Here is an 18,931-nt window from a genome sequence, read left to right as displayed (position 1 = left end):
TTTGGAGGTGAAAATGTGTCTTGCTCTGAACAAAGGTCAAGTCTTCTGTGGGAACAGGGGTGGGCATGTTAAGATCAAAAGTCTGTTATTTTGTATGGGTTTTGGTAAAAGATGTAGGAATAAGGAAAGAAGCCCCAGATTTGAGGTCAGGCTTGAAGGGCTGAAGCACCTACAGGTCAGTGGGGCCATGCAGATTGTGCCTTTGGCTCCTCTTTCACAGCATCTCTAGACCTGTACAGCATTTCCTACGGAAAATCTATTTAGATTTACCAAGTTGGCAGAAGTTTCTAAAAATCTTAGCTTGCTTGAATAACTTGTTATTTATATCAGAATCTAATTAAAGGCCTTCTTGGCTGTCTCTGGGCATAGCAGATAATTTATTACTTAAAAAATGGAATTGTAGGATTTCTTTCCCCTTCCAGAGTTTTAATTGGTTTTTATTTCTGGTTGTTTCATGGACTATTTTACATCACCTGTTATTTTGCTGTCATGCAGGTAACAGAATGGGATATTGTCATTTGCAGCTGCTATAAAGACAATGCAACTAGTACAGCAATTTATAGAGTAATCTGTAATACCCACAGTGATCCACACAGTAATCCAAACGGGTACTTGATTCTCCCTCTCATTTGTTAAAGGTGACAAAGGCAAATTGGCATGGAAGGATCTGTCCCCTTTTCATGTCAAATGTTGGATGTGCTCTGCCACCTGGGAGTTTTGGTGGCACGGCGGTGTCCCCAGGGTGTATTTGCCAGCCGGGACCCGCAGTGTGTCTCTGTGCTCCCAGCTGCCTCCACGCGGTGGTGCCAGGCTTTCTGCTATGGCTCGGGGAAGGACTGCCGCTCGCGCAGCATCTTCTGCAGGAAAATCTTCTATTTCCCCTGTCTGAAGATAGTCTGTGTGATGCAGCACCACCGCTCCTTGCTGCAGCTGCTGCCCAGCATCTGCTTATGGGCAGGCAGCGGCATCTATCTCTGCAAAAGCAGCAGGACGATAAAGCAGTACCAGGGTCACTGTAAAAAACCTGGCCATGCTCCTTCGGGAGCAGTGGGAGGCAGACTCCCCCTCTCAATGGAATAATAAAACATCGTAAGCAACTCATTCAACACGTAAAATGCATTTCCACTCCTAAATAAAAAAGTAGCGTCGGAGGTAGGAGATGAGACGTGGGTAAATGTATACAGGCAAAAGAAAGAGCAGGAGCCTGGGTTATCTGTAAACTACAGTGCTTTAAACCAGCTTGCTATGTGAGTGTCTGAAATGTTTCGGCACCAATAAATTGCCCCTCCGAGTTTCACTGCCCAGGTGTCCTAACCCGTGAAGCTATGATGCCACTCTGAGCTCTGCAGTTAGGACAGAAATTCTCTCTTACAGTAACACAAGTTCTGCCCATGCCTGTCCCTCCCTTCACTTCTGTGATGTTGCTTGGTTATACAATCACACTCATGGTCCCCTATGTCCACCGTTGTCCCCCCAACTCCTATTTCCCCCACCCACCCCTGTCACAACAACATTGCTGCAGAAGGCTCTGCAAGTTTTCTCCCGGCTTCTGCTTAAAGGGTCTTCAAAGTTGCAAGTCAGGAAATCCTTGAAACCTACAGAGTATCATTATCTCTAATGCACAGAAACCTCTTCTATATTGGCCTAGATTGTCATAGGTAAACGACACAGAAATATACAAACACGGTCACACTGCATTCCTGTACATATATGCACGTTTCTACTTATTTCAGACAATGAGCTGAAAATGCTTTAGAAAATAAAAAAAGAAAGAAAACCTGTGACCCTACGAACAGCAAGTTGGTCAATGCTTTGTGAGAGTGACCTATTTCTAGCTGTTTTTTTCTAGCCTGCCTGCCTCCTTGCTATTTGTGCTTTCACAGACGCATGCTTCCCTTACTACTTTTCAGGAAGTTTCAAAACAAGAAAAAAAAATCTTTTCCAACAAGATTTCCCAGAAGAAGGAAGAAGACAACACACATTCTTTATCTCTGGTGGATGTCTGATCCTCGCCCCCTCACCACTATCCTAATAAGTATGAAAGATGCATTCAGCATTTAGATCTATACCCAATTATTTTAACTTCTGCTCCCCAGTTCACCTGCAAATTAAGTGAGGAGAGGATGGAAAAAATCCATCTGCCACCTGACAGAGTTCATGAGCAGCTGAAGAAGTCTCTTCTCAATGGGACAAACCTACCCGTGGGGACACACTGAACAAACCTGAATGGACTACATGAAGATGGGTTCCCCACCAAAGAATGATGTTCTTCTAAGAAAACAGTGTTGCAACGCATGTAAGAGTCAGAAAATGTAGGGCATAAAAAACCAGACGTCACCCCAGCACCAGCATTTAATGGAAGCAATGGGGATCCACAGTCCGCAAAAGCTGATGGGAGAGCGGGTGAATTCACACACATGAGCAGCATGAACAACATCACCCTGTGAGGATGCCACTGGTGCGCTAATTGCCCTCACTGAAACGAGCACGGATCATGACTTCTGCTTCTTTTGCTGTTGTGGTTTTCCCCACGAAGATTTCAACAACTGACAAACCACCATCGTGCAGACAAAGGTCTCAGTATCCTGGTCACAAAGGAGGCTGTTTGCTGGGAGTAACGCAGATCACGCGCTCTAAGATCCAGCGTTGCACAACTGATCTATATTCAGACAGCTAATTAACCCGGATAGGAATGCTAAAGCCATATTTGTAACAAGTTATTTACAAAACTCCTTTTTGCTTGGCATTTTTAGAGCCATGCCTTGAATCTTCATTTACAAATTGCTTTCTCCGAAGTTATTTTACAGTTTTTTTAGTTGCCACTGTCTCTGCATACCGATAGAAAAAAAATGACAGGCCGGTAATTGCTATCCAACAGGCAAATTGATTATTTGGGTATTTCCTTTGTTAGAACTTCTTTTCCTTGAATGAGTCTCAATTATGATGATGCTTAGGACTAGATTAATCCCTCCCACAATCTGCTTGGTTCCACGGTAGCTATTTCAAAGCTAAGCATGGCCTGATGATAATCCTCATGGATCACTCCTGAATTTGTACAGCAGCGTTTGCAGGACACAGATAATATTCCTGTCTGCAAATGTAATCCCTTATCACTGGTGACAAAGGCACTTTATCAACTGACTGCAAGTGGCAACAGGACTAGGAAATTGCACTGAGAAATGCACCTGTCAGTAGGGTTAGGTTCAGGCAGCCGATACACACAACGTGCACTTGGGTGACTGACTTGCTTAAATAACTCTTGTTCCCAGGATGTGCCTTCACCTCCTGCATGTTTGTTTCCTCTGTAACAATGGAACAAACCTCCTTCTGTGGCTGGTTTTTGTGTATCTTTCCCTTGGCACTGAGGTCATGCAGGCTGAACAAGCAAATGGTAACACTATCTTTAGTATAAAAGTTTGCAGAATTATTTCTCAGAACACACCAGTTCTCTACTATAATCTACAATATGGTAGGTGTTTCACATAAATCATCTTGTACGCTAACAGATCTATTACAATGGCACAATAAACACATTTTCCCATTTTCTTCAACTTTTTACAATCATAGATGGAAAAACCTATTTGATCCAATTCTGGACAGTTTTGCCACCGTCTGGTTCCACCTGCAGTTATTCCCGACAGTTTCCCTGCGGTGGGGTGTGACCTGTAACCCTGCCTCCCATCTGCGACAGGGCACCAGAAGGGGCCAAGGAAGGTGCCCAGCTGTAGTTCCAGCCCAGCAATCCTGGCTCTGATTCAGCCAACAACTTAAACACGGGCCTAAATCCACGGGCAGGAAGCTCACATGTGAGCAGAGTAGAGGGGATGCTTATCTATCCATTATCAGGTTTCCTTTTCATATCATACCTGATCTGGAGTGCCAAATAATTATGGAAAGGATTTTTTGACTGACATACCTCTTCTACTATAGCAATATGGTGGGAGTTTCTGGTAACACAAAAGTGAAGGAAGAACTGCAAAAGTACCAAATGGATGCTACTGATAGTTATTTTCTCCTCTAATGTTTTGCAGGACTGAACACAGTTGGAAGACCAAGCTCCTTCGAAGTTTCCTGTTCTCACTTTATCCTAGACTGTTAACCCTAACTCTTTTAATCTGGTATTAATAAATCTCTTTGAAGTACAAGCGCGTTGTTGTTTATCACAAAACAGGAACTGTGGGCTAATTTGGAGAAGCCCTTTTTATTCAACAGCCTATAATTTACATTCATTAGCTAAACTTTAAAACAGGATTCATGCAGTGTCTCACCAGCGAAAGAAACATATACTTATGTAACCGCAAAATAGACAGAACTGTGTCAGAGCACGAGATGGCACAATGGCTAATCCGAAGCACCAAACAGAACCACACCAAAACCTCTGGTGAATCACTGACACGCAGAAAATTGTCAGTAGGATTGCCATTCAGCCTTCCTGTTCTTAGCACTGTACGTTTGGATTCAGTGTAAGCAAGGCAGCTGACGTGATAAAAATAGTCATTAAAAACATGCATGCCAGAAAGGATCTACTCAAAAACTCTGGCACTGCAGGGCATCTTGTGACTTTGCTGTTTTCAAGCATCACAGTTGAGAATTCTATTTTTCAGCAACGTTAAGTCCTGATGTTCTCATCTGTTTCAGTAATTTCTTGCAGGAAGTGGAGGAGATGAGGAACAAATACGGCATTTCTTCAGATATCACTTATGTCTTTTTCATTTAAAGATCAGATTCATTTGTTGAGAAATTCTGGCAATTTGTACAGGGTAAAAGAAATCCTGCTGCATATTATCAACATATCTTGTTGAAGTGGAAAAAAGGGACTGGCAGCAGGGAATGCTTGGTTTCTTTGTCTTTTGTTTTTCTTTTTTTTTAAGGAAAAAAAAAGATACCAATGGCTAGTTAGAAGCAGTGACATGCCTTGCCTGAATAGGGACTCTTACTACAGCAAACAGCTGGAGAAAATAAAAAGAAAGAAAGAAAGAAAGAAATGCCTACTTTAAAGCTGACTTAGCTACTATTTATTTATTTCTGGATAATATCCAGACAAGTAGTACGTCAGCCTACTGCTCTGAAATGAGTGACAGAGTTTATAACAACCATGAGCACGAACCTCTCAGGGAAACTACTATGAATTTATACAATAAAACTGACACACAAGTACCTGAGTTATGAACATTTTTAGAACAGCTGTATGCCTGCATTATATACACAGATAGAACTACTGAGCACACACACAGCCTCTGACCCCGTTACCTGTACACACATGCATACGAGGCATTTGTTCTGCATCTGCTGGCACACCAGGCTGTTGAAGGCACTTTTCTACAAGGTGCATGGTAGATACTTGGTAGGTGAATTTTGTTTGAAGAGAGGCTGATGGTCAATTCCATCTAGCAGAAGGCGTGGCATGCAATTTTGTGGGAGGGCAGATGTCGGAGGAAGGACGGGAAAGTTGGGTGCCTGTTTGTCCATTAGGACAATCTGTTGTTACTGCAGCAGTACTGCATGCAGTAAGAGGGTTTCCTGCTCTCCCTTTGGATGTCCCAATGCCAATGTGCCAGGAGAGCAGAAAGAAGTTTTTCACATGGAAGCTTCACTGGTAGATTTCAGAGTCATAAACTGTTCATGACAGATCAATTAGAGAGTGACCAGCTATCCTTCTGGAGCACCACCTACGGCTCTGAACAAGATTAAACCTTATGGGTTCCCTGCCTAAAGCTTAAGCCATCTGGACAGAATACAAAACACACTGGAAAGTCTAGAAGGATAAAAAAAAACAAAGATACCTTTAAAACAATGTGCTAATATTCTTCTTGTCTTGCTCCTTTAAGTGCTGTAGAATGGGACAATTCAGAAGGATCCAAAGGGCTGTACTTCAGTAGTAATGAATAGCAATATAAAAACAGAATTGGGTAGCTACGAAGGATAGTGGTAACAAAAACACAGTGACTTAATGAAATTAGTTCTTTGCTTTCAAGCTCAAACTCTCCTTTGCTGACTGGCAGATCATTTATATGTCAGGGTTTGAAACTGCTTATTTCACAGTCCATTGATTTATGGGTGCCAACGTTGCTTTCACGAAGGCTGGATGTATATATGGAGAAAACGGTCTGGAAAAGTACAAATTCCATTTTCACCACAAACATAAAAAATAGCCAAGCAGAAAAAGCAATGATTTGGAAAAAAAAAAAGAAAAAAGTGAATTAAGAAAGGTATAATTCTGTTTTAAAATCTACGCTTGAAAAATGTATCTGCAGTAGAAGCCTCATTTAATCATCCTGTTTAACTCGGCCGTGTTTCACCTGAACGTGCCCTTGTCGAAATGCCAGTAGTTTGCCATGTTTTGTTAAGCCTGCTACCGCTGTTTTTTCCACTGTAAGCTCTGGAGGTGGCTATTGCCAGATGGGCCATGTTTACAGTATTTCTATAACATCTACGGCATTTCTGGCAATGAACTGCCTGATGAATAAACATTTTATTATTTTTTTTTGTGGGAGACAAAGAGGCAGCAAAACTGCTAATTATTTTGTGAAAAGATGTACTGTTTGCAGTAAACTGGATGTCTAGCAGTGGGTACTTGGGCTTTATGAACAGTAGTGACAGATTTGGGGACTGATTCTTGCTGTACCTATCCCTGGCAAATCAAAAAGTAAAAACGAGAAACTCACAGTGTTCATCTGAACACCATTTGCTTTGAGTACTGCTAAATAGCTCATCCTGAAGCAGGGTGAAGGAAGTTGGTTGACTTCTGTGTGATTCCTACAGCCAGTGGCTGCACCGGCACAAGCAGCTGCTGCAAGCCCAAGCTGCCACGTTAAGGTGGGGATGTTCACTTGTCCAGCACGCAGGGAAAGGACTACATTTTTGGCTGTGCTTGTGCTGCCATGAAGGTGACAGTCATACCATTACGTTTTCCCCTGGCTCCATGTTTTCACCATGTGCCTTGTGCCGATACAAGGCTGTGTGCAACTGCTCCAGAAAGCATCCTGGCAAAAACATCAGTTTTGGCTGAACTGGTGTTGTTCAGCTGATCAGTCCTTGGGTCTGATGATGGTAATGCAAAGGCTCGCTCTGACACAGGGAATAGGTAGCTTGGGTGATAGGAAGGGCAGGACCATCTTTTCCAGTTTCAGGCTGTGCTTATAGTGGTATGACTGTGAAACCATACCTTAAGTGATTTTTTAAAAATAGATTAAAGAAAATATTGGATGAAAGACCTGGAGGTGGAAATACTGCCTATTCACAACAATGCCACACATACAGCAGGCATTTTTTACATCCCAGCTGTATACAAAAATAACTCTTCTTTTTCCCCATGTCACTTTTGGCCATTCTGCTAAATGTGTGCACAAACCTGTCTATGGGGTACAGAAGCATAAAAACCAGCACATTGTGTAGTACTGGGGTTGGTGACAAAACAGCACATGAATATACTGCCCAAGACTGTAGGGCTACAATTTTCCTCTGAATTTTGTGGGAAGATATCAAATAATCCCACTGACTGAGAAGAAAGTGCCCCAGATTTACGTCAGTGTAATCAGGGGAGCAACTTGGCTCTGAAGCATAAAATGTGGGAAGGTAGAGCTATTACACAAACCTCACTGTGAAATTTCCTGAATGAATTTTAACTTTGAAATCCTACTGTCACTCAGACCATGATGGGTTTTTGCAATTAACATACAATATAGCTTGATAAGGGGGGAAAAAATACAAAGCCTGAACACAGTTTAATGCTTAGGTTGGTGTATTAAACACTCATCTCTTTACTTGCTAGACTGCTTGGACAAACATTAGAAGTTCCATTGAGAAAGGAAGTTTCCCAGAGAAATAAACAAACAAACAAACAAAAAACATGTAAGTGTTTACTTTTAAGCGAGTCCTAATATTGGATGAAAATGTTATCAGAAGCCAATCACGCCACAAGGTCAATGGCAGATTTTACATTCAAAATTATAGAGAATAAGGAAAGAAGACCTTATTATCTTTGTTTATTCTGCAAATGAACTCCATCCCCATGAAGGCAATTACCAGTTTGTCCATTTTTATGCATGCAGCTCCACTGACTGCCACCACTTCCAACCCCCAAATTATCTATTTGCTACCATAGCTGATTGTCTCCACATCAAAATTAAATCAGTATTTTAACAGTTATCATAACAACATGCTTAAGTAAAACCCTTCTCTGTTTTTCTCCATCCGAAAGTAGTTATTACTTTCTGTTCTCATAAAACAAAATGTTTACCAAAAAATTACTTCTGAGAGAAAGGTCAAAGTTTTCAAGGGATGGGAATTATAAAAAAAAAGATTTCTAGAGTATGAGCAAAGCAGATGGCCACATTCTTCTGTCTTTTATCCCTGTCCTCAGAGGGGAATTTCACTGCAATCAATAGTTTTCAAAGTTGCATAGGAATCTGCTGGGAATCTGACTGGTTTGCTATGTATTTTTTGATATTTCTAAAAGAGCACAAAAGATACTCTCTGCTCTCTAAGAGGACACTATGTTGGTTAAACATAAAAATGTACAAAAATGGCATATGCTGGTATCTCTGTCTGTCTGGCCAATAGATGTGTGCATTTGACAATTCCTGGTAACTGAGAGAGAAGCAAATGTACTCAAACCACATGAACCCTTCCATCGTATTTGCCAGCGTTTGACCCCCTTGCTCATCACTTCCCACAGCTCTTTGGCACCAGATGAACCCCTGACCTGCCCATGGTTCTGAAATATACGTGTTTTTGCCACCTAGATTTGTTATTAGAACACAAGTTTCAAAGTACGTATTGAATAAACAGGCCCTGCACAGATTTCCAGGCCCTCTATGACCTTCCTCAAACTTGCACAGCAAGAAGACCAAATAACAATTTTTTTTAGAGATGTACCTTAAGGTTATGCTAACCAGTAATGCTCAGTAGCGAGAGAAAGAGATAGGTCCACACCTCCCACAAGGAAAAAAAAATGTGTCTTAAGAACCTTGCTCCTTCGAATGAATTTACACTATGCTCAGATCTTTAAATTTAACACTGAAATCTCACCATGTTTTGGGGTGTACTTTTTAATTTAATCTAACTCTGACAAGCACAAGGCATACTGAAATAGCAGGCCAGTGAAAATGCCGAGATTTAGAAATCAAATCAAGATACTGCAACATACACTAAGAAGTTGGGAGCAAACTGTTGCCTCACCTGTTGTCATGCTGTTACCTGACAAAATGCTTTGCACTGAGGTTCAGCCACAAATCTCTAAGGCCTCCAAATCTAAAATGACTGAAAAAGAGGAGAAATACAGCTGCAGGATTCTTTGCCTCTGTGTCTGTCTGGCAGGCACCTTCTGGCTCAGGGGAAAAAAAACACTGTGGTTTAATGTCTGCCTGGCACTAATTTTATTGCTTTTCAGAAGCCTGTTTTTTCCCCCTTCCTTTACTAGAGGACACGCTGCTGTGGTTGTGCTGATCCTCAGGTTTCATGACACTTCACTGCCTCTCCAGCTAAGCCTGGAGCACAGCAGTAAACAGTCTCTGTGATCACCAAACCCAGCATCCAAAAAGAGCCCGCTGCCTTCAGGAATGGAAGGAGGAATTCAGCTTCTTCGAAGCAGCAGAGCCAGGGAAACTGCTTCTGTGACCGGAGGCTGTGTCATACCTAGCAGACACTTTCAAAAGATAAACTCCTTTACAGGGAGGCTGCTCCACCTGCAGCAGCACTTTATTCCTGCTAGTTAGCCTTTCTCTGAGATAAGAGTAATGGAAAGAGACGCGTATCAGGGAAGGTACTCACCTCCCTCTACAGGAAAATCAGATTTCTGACTCAGCTCACTGGGCTGAGCTAAAGAAATCAAGAAGTATTTGGAAGGGATTATGTTGCCTTGCATGCAGCAGCTTGTATTCCTTAAAAATAAACAAGCTGATGATCGACCTGAAGGGAGGAAGATGAACCAGGAGCAAGTTCTACTCTTATTACAGCTCTTATTTGGTGGTACCAGAGCACTTCACAAACACCGATGAATTCAAGCTCACAATACTGTCTAAATACTATATCCACTAAATACTATATCCAACAGAGGGAAACTCATGAAGAGAGCTATTAGTTTACCTGTTGATAGGTAAGAAACCCAAATTTGAAACAAAATGCAAGGCTTCACCCAACGGATTGCATATGGTAACTAACACTTGCACCTTACTTTGCAGAGAGTGCTTTGTACTGGGCTTAACTGGCAGGGTTTTGGTAGCAGAGGGCTACAGGGGTGGTGGGAGGCCAACAACTGCCCTTTGCCACTCACAGCCACTTCCAGCTGGCTCCAAAACTGCCATAAATAACCCACCGTGTGCCAGAACTTCAACCAGAGAAGCCTGTGGCTCCTCTGTTCACAAACACTTCAGAAAGAGCAGCAGCTGCTAGAAGGCAAGGACACGGGGACAGAGTCACTGTTGGGGTCGTGCTTGGAGGTGCCCCATGCAGAGCAGGCACACCTCTGAAGGGGCCATGGGCCATGGGCAGCCCATGCCACAGCTGAGACACCCTGAGGGACTGTGCCCCACAGTAAACACATGCTGGAGTGGAGGAAAACATGTAAAAAGCAGCAGAAATAAAGCATTGCATACAACCTCCTGCATCATCCCTCACTCACCAAAGGGACTGGCAATGTCTGGGTGTAACGTGGCAAAACTAGAGTGAGTGGAGACTCCGAGGAGGGGAGAGAAGGTTTCTGTTAAATTTGAGCCTGGGGATGAAGGACTTTCTTTCCTGAGTGCTTTGTTCAATTACTAGTCTTTTTTTCCCCCTTGATGTCCATAATAGTTATCAAAAGCTTTTTTTTTAATTGGCAAAAAATGAAGCAGAATTCCCCAGCTCAGGACTGTTTTGCTCACAATGTGCTTACAAGGTGCTTTGGCGTGGTCTTAAGTCCTACATGCTAAGAAATCAGTTGTTTAAAAAGAAGAGTGCAGGAGAAAAAAGCAGAAGAGCATTACTGCTTCTGGAGCTGCACTAAGAGTCCCACTAAAAAGCACATTTAGATTAAGTGTTTCAAGCGTCCTGTGTAAGCATCTGCATAAGGTGAGAATGGAATGAAGGCATGGACATTGCCCAACTAGACTACTTTCAGCCACCGAAACAGGTTCAGAGGTAAACTAAGGTGAACTGTGACAGTGGAGGATAAAATCAGTCACTCGGAGCCAGTACAAAGCAGATGCCACATCCTAAATTCAGACCTTTGTTTATTTCCTGATAACTTCCCCATGGACACATGCCACAAGGGTCTTCTGAGACCTCTCACGGTGTACACTGCCTGTCTGCCTGTCAACGGTGCAAGAGGCCAGGTATGTCCTCAGACTTCTTATTTCCTCCCACATTAACCAACTGGCCATGCCTTGTTTTCTTCAGGACCACCTGCGTGGTCAGAAAGTGTGCCAGCTTCCATTTTTTTCCTCCCAAAGCAGCTCTGTGAAAGACTCAGGGATCTGTCAAATTAACACAGCCTTGGGGATGTGAAAAAGATAAGGAGCATTTTAGACTACAGCCCCCACTTCAACTGAAGCTATGCAACTCCTGAATGGAAGGGGGGAACCCTATTTGACTCATTTGCTTCATTTGATTTTACAGCTGCTGCACGGGGTTGCAGAAGGCTGATAAAATCTGTTTTAAACAGACAGAGTAAGTCCTGCCAGCAGGCTAATATTACTATTCATCTACTGCCTGCTTCCCTCATTATTCTCCCTTTTTGAAGATACGTTGATAAGTCAGTTGCCTTCCTGTTTATTAAAGCATGTGGCAGTCTGTTTTTTATTTAATCAGCTCTTGGCCTATTTTCTAATTAAGGGAGATAATGTAGGCTCATTTCCTGCCATGGTGAACCTGGCAGGGCACAGGTTGTCCTCAACTACCACACTAGAATTCAAGATTATTTGCAAAGTCTGCTGTTGTTTGACAGCTCCTCCCCTTCTCTGTGACCAGCTGAAGACAAAAGTACAGACATTTGTTGTTGTTTTTTTCTGCATTTCCACGCTGCTGACACCCACCCAAGTGGCGGACAGGGAGATGGAAGAAGCAGGTAGGGCTTTGTCAGCTGGTGCCCTCCCAGTGCAGGTGAAGCAGTTTTCTGGAAGAACATGAAGCCCAGCAAAGTTCATAATGCTGCATCCTGTGATAGCACTAAGGGTAGTTTTGTGAAGGGAGGGAATACTGGAAGGCAAGGGGGAAGCACACACCAGTTGGAGCACATTCCTAGCCTGCTCTCCTGCTAGGCTTCAGTCATTACACAGCGTGTACACGTACCACCCCTGCAACAGCTCAAAATCCCACAGAAACACCACTTTGCCACACTTCCGGGAATATTTAATACCATCTCCTTGCAATGTGCCTTTATGTGCCCCTATGACTGAAAACCTGCCTGGAGATGGTCGTGGGCAACCTGCTGTAGGTGACACTGCCTTCAGAGGAGTGGGCTGGACTACAGGGTGTCCACGGGTGCCAGCCAGCCTCAGCTGTTCCGTGCTTCTGCGGGAAAAGAAATCCCAGTGGTTCTAGCACTGCATAGATGAGCTGTATGATACAGTACTTTCCAAACCCTGACCTGTGGAGAAATGTTACCCTGACCCCTTTTAAAGTTGGCTAAACCACCACAGTGAGGGTTTGTACATCAACTGCTTTCTGAATTGTCCCATACTTTTACTTCTCTGTCTACACTTTTATTTTATTTGCATTTATGAGCAACACCAAAAGTGTTTCCATTTCTTAAATCTTACTTTTGGATACAATGAGTTTCATTTTGATCCACCTCAGGCCAAAAGGAAGTGTCTGGTTTTGTTATGCTGTTAATTGTCTGAACCTCTGTCTCACCTCATCTGTTTCACTTAGATCCAGATCTAACACACTCAGTACTTTCACAAACACCTACCTAAAGATTTAAAAAAAAAAACCATTTCACCTTTATACAGACCACTGTTCCCTTCACATGTATTCAGGTGACTGCTATGAGAACCATGCTGTCACTAACTAGTGAAAAAAACAAACAAAAAAACCTCTCTATAAAACATATAGTACAGGAAGGAGCAGAATAAAAATGAATTTCTAATTTCAAATGACAGCATTCCCCACCTTGCATTTTTCCATACAAAACACATTGCATTTTTATCTTTTGACTGAGCCTACTGAGCACACCACAAATGCTGCAGCAGATGGAACAGATCTGTGGTCAGAGGCAAAGTTCTTCCTTTTAAATTGCCTGTGTTCAACCACAGACTTTATCCCCAGAGGAAACCCACTTCAACAAGTGTGGGAAAGGCTCAGTGAAGGGCATTTGTAAAATTTCCTAGAGCTTTCTCCCAGACCTCACACTTACCAAAGGCTCTAGTTCTTTGCGGTCTATCAGGTTGAGCTCTGTCACAAAGTAATAAAAATGCTTGTAACAGGTATTGACGTGGGCCTCAGCCCCCATAAGGATGATACGGTCAAAGTGATGAATGTAGACGTGAACAAACACCCGAAAAAGCCGGCAGAGTATCTTCTTGCAGATCTGAAGGAAGTTCTTTGGAAAAGGAACACCTGTGAATAGAGAAGGCAGGGTTGTCACAACCATCCTGTCATCCTCCCACGACAATGGCTTTGGAGCAAAGCAGAAGTTTGTAACTACAAAAGAGGCTATGACTTCTTGGGCCTCCTTTCCAACCCATGAGATCACTTCATGCATCTGTTTAGCTTACTGCTAGCACCAAAGGTAACCAGATACATAAGCATTTTAATGGCTCAAGACCAATAGGTACTGGATCTTTTTTCCCTTAGTAGTTTAACGGAGGAACAGCCCGTGTTGTAACATTCAGTGATTTTCACTGGACTGCACGCTGCCTCATTAACACCAATGGCTTTACGTCCTGAGGTGGCTCTCACATACTTTTATAGACAGAGTTTGTCCTAGAAGTGATAGACTGTCTTCTGCCCATCTTACTCAACACTGGCATGTTCACCATGTCAGATTTAATAATGAAGAGAGATTAAAGGACCATTCCCTTCGCTTTCACATTCCTCTCAGCTATGTGTGCCGCTATGACTGCTGTTTTATAGAAAAGCTCATAGATCTGCATGTTTTTGCAAGTACACAAAAACAACCATCCCAAAATAGCTTGTAAGTTAGACCAGTCTGCAGCTGGAGACTCCAAAGCAGCAGCAAAAGTAAGATTTGCAAGTAAATTGCCAGGCATCCACAATGTAGCACAAACAGTGCCTTGAACACTCCCCTTCATTAGAGACTTATCTCACATGGCATCGTGTATCATGTAGCTGCCACAAAACCCTGAAGGATTCATCTCCTTCTATGGCTGTGCCCTGGACATGATGACTTCAGTGGCATCCTCAAAACTCCACTACTACTTTGTTTTTTTGCGTATCCTCCTGATTTTATGTTACATTCCACGTTTTAGTCAGATCTGAACTACATAACTGTAATTAATATTTCTTTAAAAAAAAAAATAAAAATCTCACAGCTTACCAGCTCCATAACCACTGGAAATCTGGCTCATGCTCTCAACAAGGAAAATGTTTATTATTTGCAGAAAGAAGATGGAGATATTAAATTAACATTATACCAAACTTTATGGTTTTAAAATTTTAGTATCCTCTTACATATTGCTCAATACTCCTAAGAGACTAGTGAATTAATGCACAAATGGCCCAGGGAAACTGAGGACATACAGTGAGAATTTCCCTGCTTAAAAGAGAATTTTAAATAAAATATCAGGTGTGGCTGTATCGCTCTGGGTCCCAACAACAGGAAAACACACCTTCCTCTGGACTCCCTGGTCCCATACATGTCGGTATCCCAGGGTGTATCCATGGCTGATGTGAGCAGCACTATGCCTGTAAACAGACAAGTGGGGAAGTATCGGCACTCAGATGTGTCCCAGCGTCAGTCCAGCGGGCAGACCCTAAAGGTACGCTCCATGCTGACTAGGAGTAGGTCTGAGCACAAACTATGTTTAGGCCCAACTAATACTAATAATTTCTTAGTCATCTGGAAGAACTGAACATTCCGTCAAACTAAAACGAAACAGCCTTTTATATTATGCACACAGCAGCCTACACACAGTACAACACGAATAAGTACAGCAAGACTGCAGACCCCAGTCTGCAGCATACGCAGGATTAAAGGTCTGAGCGTGTGAAATCAAGAGAGCCGTCAAGGAAGCTCTGGTGCTCTTTCTCTCACACGTTTCCTGAGCAGTAACAAAGGCCAGCAAAGCAGAACTAATGTACAAGCCATGAATGAAATTCAGTTTACCACACTGAGGGACAAGGTATGGAAAGTGGGAAGGACAAGACTGGATGGCAGAGTTCACTCCCACTATTCATTTGACAGAAATACTCAGGATATCCCTGAACTACATCCACGTTTGCCATCACCAAGGTACAAATGTGTGCCAAAGTGCCTTGGTTTCTTTGGCTTGTTCTGGCTCGTTGTAGGCAAATCCTTTAGAAATAATTTTGGGCAGCTTCAAAGACTCAATACAGCCCTTCTTGCTCCTGATGCGCAAACTAGGGCCCAGAGAAATAACTGCATCTGTTGAAGCACAGCTACTTTACCTCCTTCAGAAACATTTGCTATTGATTGTCACATCCATTCATAGGAATTAATTCATCTCAAAGCCACAGCTAGTATCTCAGGCCATGGAGGAGGAGGCCTAAATGCTCAAGCCATGATCTGAGACATCCCTAAGCTACAGAAATCACAATAGGTACAGCTGTCTTGGAAATATTTGAATCAAAACCCCACGCAATTAGCCAAACACCAGTATTATTAAAAGTGGGTTGTCATTTCCAAAGGCAAAATAAATATATCCAAAAGATGTAACAGAAACACCAGTTAGTTAACCAGGTGGATCATATTTCTTCAGGAACAGCTAGAGCAGCAGCCTGATTTACAGTTTTGTTCATCTACCCAAACCAGAATTTTAAAGACGCCCTCTAAAAAATATGTAAAACTTAAAAAAAGGGTGGCGGGGGGAGTTCCTGATGTTGTCACTGCAAGCTGACCTGAGCAAGGAGGGCAGAGTTTCCTAGGCCAGAACATACACGCCCCAAGTGCAGAACAAGCAGGTCCATCCCCGGGACTGCAAGAACAACACTGTAATGAAGAAGGTCCCACTGCTGCCACAGCTGCCAAAAGCGAGCCCAAGACATCAGACTGGCAATAGAAGGATCATTGCAGTCCATGAAATTAGACAAGAAGGGTGGCAGAAATGCCATCTCAAAGGAAAAAACATACCTAATACAACAGAACAGATCCTGAACTGAGTTACGGCAAAATGAATCCAAAGTAATGCCATCAAGACTTGAAAAATCAGAGTGAGCTGGTTCCAGATTTATATTCTGAGGTCAGAATTTGGCCTAATGTTTTCTTCCCACTGCAACTGTTATAAATAAGTCAAGTACCAAGTGCAATCATTACCAGTGACCCTTGGGAAATGACTAGCTTAGATTTAGATCCTTGACTTGCTGAGGAGCCAGCAGTCCTTCAGCTGAGCAGCAGTAGCCTTTGCCTTCACCCCCTCCAAACCCTTTTCAGCATGCAGTCCGTGTTTCATAATTTGTTTCTTGGAAATTTGAAAAGAATTAAAAAAACATGGTCCAAGTATTTAAGTCTGAGTGCTTCCAAGAAAGATGACTGTCTCGGTATCTGCAAGGTGATACAGACAGAATGCAAAACCATCAAATTAGATTGCTAAACCATGTTATTAAAAGGCAAAGGAATACAGAGATGACAGTGAATTTTTTTAAGCTAGCTGCTATTTGCTGGAAGAAAAAAAAAACACAAAAAACATATTTCTGGATGCATGAACTGTTAGCTTTGATTCTTCTGCAGGCTAAGACCCAGCGCTGCTGTATCAGAAGAATGTAACAGGATGATCCTCTTTGTTGACCTGGAGCTCAAAACCCCAGAGCTCCTGATAATGTCCCAGGAAGGTGCCAAGTTATGCAAACACTCTTAAACATCCCAGTCACACCATGTAAGCTCCTTTACTTCAGGGTTATACATGCAAATGGAAAACAATTCAGTGGAGGATAGACAGGTATAGCGTAGCCAGCAGCAAACGTGGCCAGTGTGGTGATAACCACGTATGTGCTGGGCTTGCCAGGGCTAACAACAGCTTCCTCTTGCAGAAAAGGAGGTGCACCAGAACACCACAGAACAGCCACCTCCTCCTCCTTGCTCCCACCTCCCTTCCTTGGCCTTTCTGCTAATTCAACATGGCTTAGTGCCTGGTCCTGCACTTTGGCCACAACAACCCCATGCAGCACTACAGGCTTGGGGCAGAGTGGCTGGAAAGCTGTGCAGAGGAAAAGGATCTGGGGGTGCTGATTGATGGTCACCTGAACATGAGCCAGCAGTGTGCCCAGGGGGCCAAGAAGGCCAACGGCATCCTGGCTTGTGTCAGGAATAGTGTAACCAGCAGGAGCAGGGAGGTGATCATCCCCCCCTGTGCTCTGCTTTGGTGAGGCCGCACCTCGAGTACTGTGTTCAGCTTTGGGCCCCTCACTACAAGGACATCGAGGCCCTGGAGCATGCCCAGAGAAGGGCTACGAAGCTGGTGAAGGGCCTGGAACACAAGTCCTGTGAGGAGCGGCTGAGGGAACTGGGGTTGCTTAGTCTGGAGAAGAGGAGGCTCAGGGGAGACCTTATTGCCCTCTACAGCTACCTGAAAGGAAGGTGTGGGGAGCTGGGGGTCGGCCTCTTCTCACAGATAACTAGTGATAGGACTAGAGGGAAGGGCCTCAAGTTGTGCCAGGGGAGGTTCAGGTTGGAAATTAGGAAGAATTTCTTTATGGAGAGGGTGTTGAGGCATTGGAACAGGCTGCCCATGGAGGTGGTGGAGTCTCCATCCTGGAGGTATTTAAGAGACGTGTGGATGGGATGCTCAGGGACATGGTTTAGTGGAGGACTTGGTAGCGTCAGGTGATGGTTGGACTTGATGATCTTATGGATCTTTTCCAGCCTAAATGATTCTACGATTCTGTGATTCTCCTTACTTGCTAGAAAAGGCTACACCTAACATGAGCAGGACTCTGTGCAAATTCCAAAGCTCAACTCACCCGATTTATCGAGTTTTAACACTTTCTCTTCCACTGGAAAAAAGGACTTCCCCTTCTTTTCAAAAACAGTCTTATTTGTTCCCTACCTACCTTTCTTAATTTTCTATCAGCAGATTTGTTTCTTTGCCTGAGTGAGCCTCCAGACCTAATCCCCTTCCAGCAAGTGGACATGTAGCCCAGTATTGACACTACTGGCCTATGGTCTTACTTCTGTGAGTAATCCACTTACATAGCAACAACAGACACTGCCAAGGCCCACCTCCCAGGAGACTCAGTCTAGAAAAGCAGTATTGTTATTGTTATCTGCTAAAAGGGCTTGTGCAGTGTCCACCAGTGAGTTAATGGTCTGTTGGTTTAAAACACGGAGATGTTTTCATGTCGTGATGAAACCCTGTCAATACAAAACCTGTTCGTTGTGTGACACAGAATATCGGTGGGACGAGAGACAGATAGAGACCAAATGTTAAAGAAACTAAATTAGGTGGGTCTAAAAGGGTCAAAAAGGGTCTAAAAGGTCAAAAAGAGGGTCTGAGATGAATACAACTGGCACAGAGGTTGTCTCCTTTGACACAAAACCATCATGACTCCCCTCACCTCAACACGTGTAATGACCTCCCCCAGAAGCAGGTGAGCACCACAGGAAGAAAGTCATGATGCATTTTTCTCCTTGCTGCCTCTTTTTTCTTCTCTAGGAAAGAGGAAAAACGCGTGCAGTCTCAGGAAGCTTGCGCTGAGGAACAGGCTGTGCTGCTCGGCCTTTCTGCCTGCAACACTGCCGTTGGCTCTGGGCTGGCTCACGCTCCTGCCGGCAGCTTGCAACGAAAACGCAGCCCCAGCTAAATCTTCTGCGATGCCA

General features: G+C 43.4%; 1 protein-coding gene across 2 annotated transcripts in view; it reads right to left on the bottom strand.

Annotated features, from left to right (window-relative positions):
- The window catches only part of MOB3B (MOB kinase activator 3B), an 86,932-nt gene that overhangs the window by 6,042 nt on the left and 61,959 nt on the right, over positions 1-18,931 (bottom strand). The window contains exon 3 of one of the 2 annotated variants that reach the window (XM_040541527.1): positions 13,334-13,536. The exons of the other annotated variant lie outside the window; for it this stretch is intronic. Within the exon in view, the coding sequence (XP_040397461.1) occupies positions 13,334-13,536 (203 nt within the window). The remainder of the gene's footprint in view (positions 1-13,333; positions 13,537-18,931) is intronic. 2 annotated transcript variants of the gene reach the window in all.

This window comes from Cygnus olor, chromosome Z (genome assembly GCF_009769625.2).
Source record: "Cygnus olor isolate bCygOlo1 chromosome Z, bCygOlo1.pri.v2, whole genome shotgun sequence".
In the NCBI taxonomy this organism is placed as follows: Eukaryota; Metazoa; Chordata; class Aves; order Anseriformes; family Anatidae; genus Cygnus; species Cygnus olor.
This window is presented reverse-complemented; position numbering and strand designations above follow the sequence as displayed.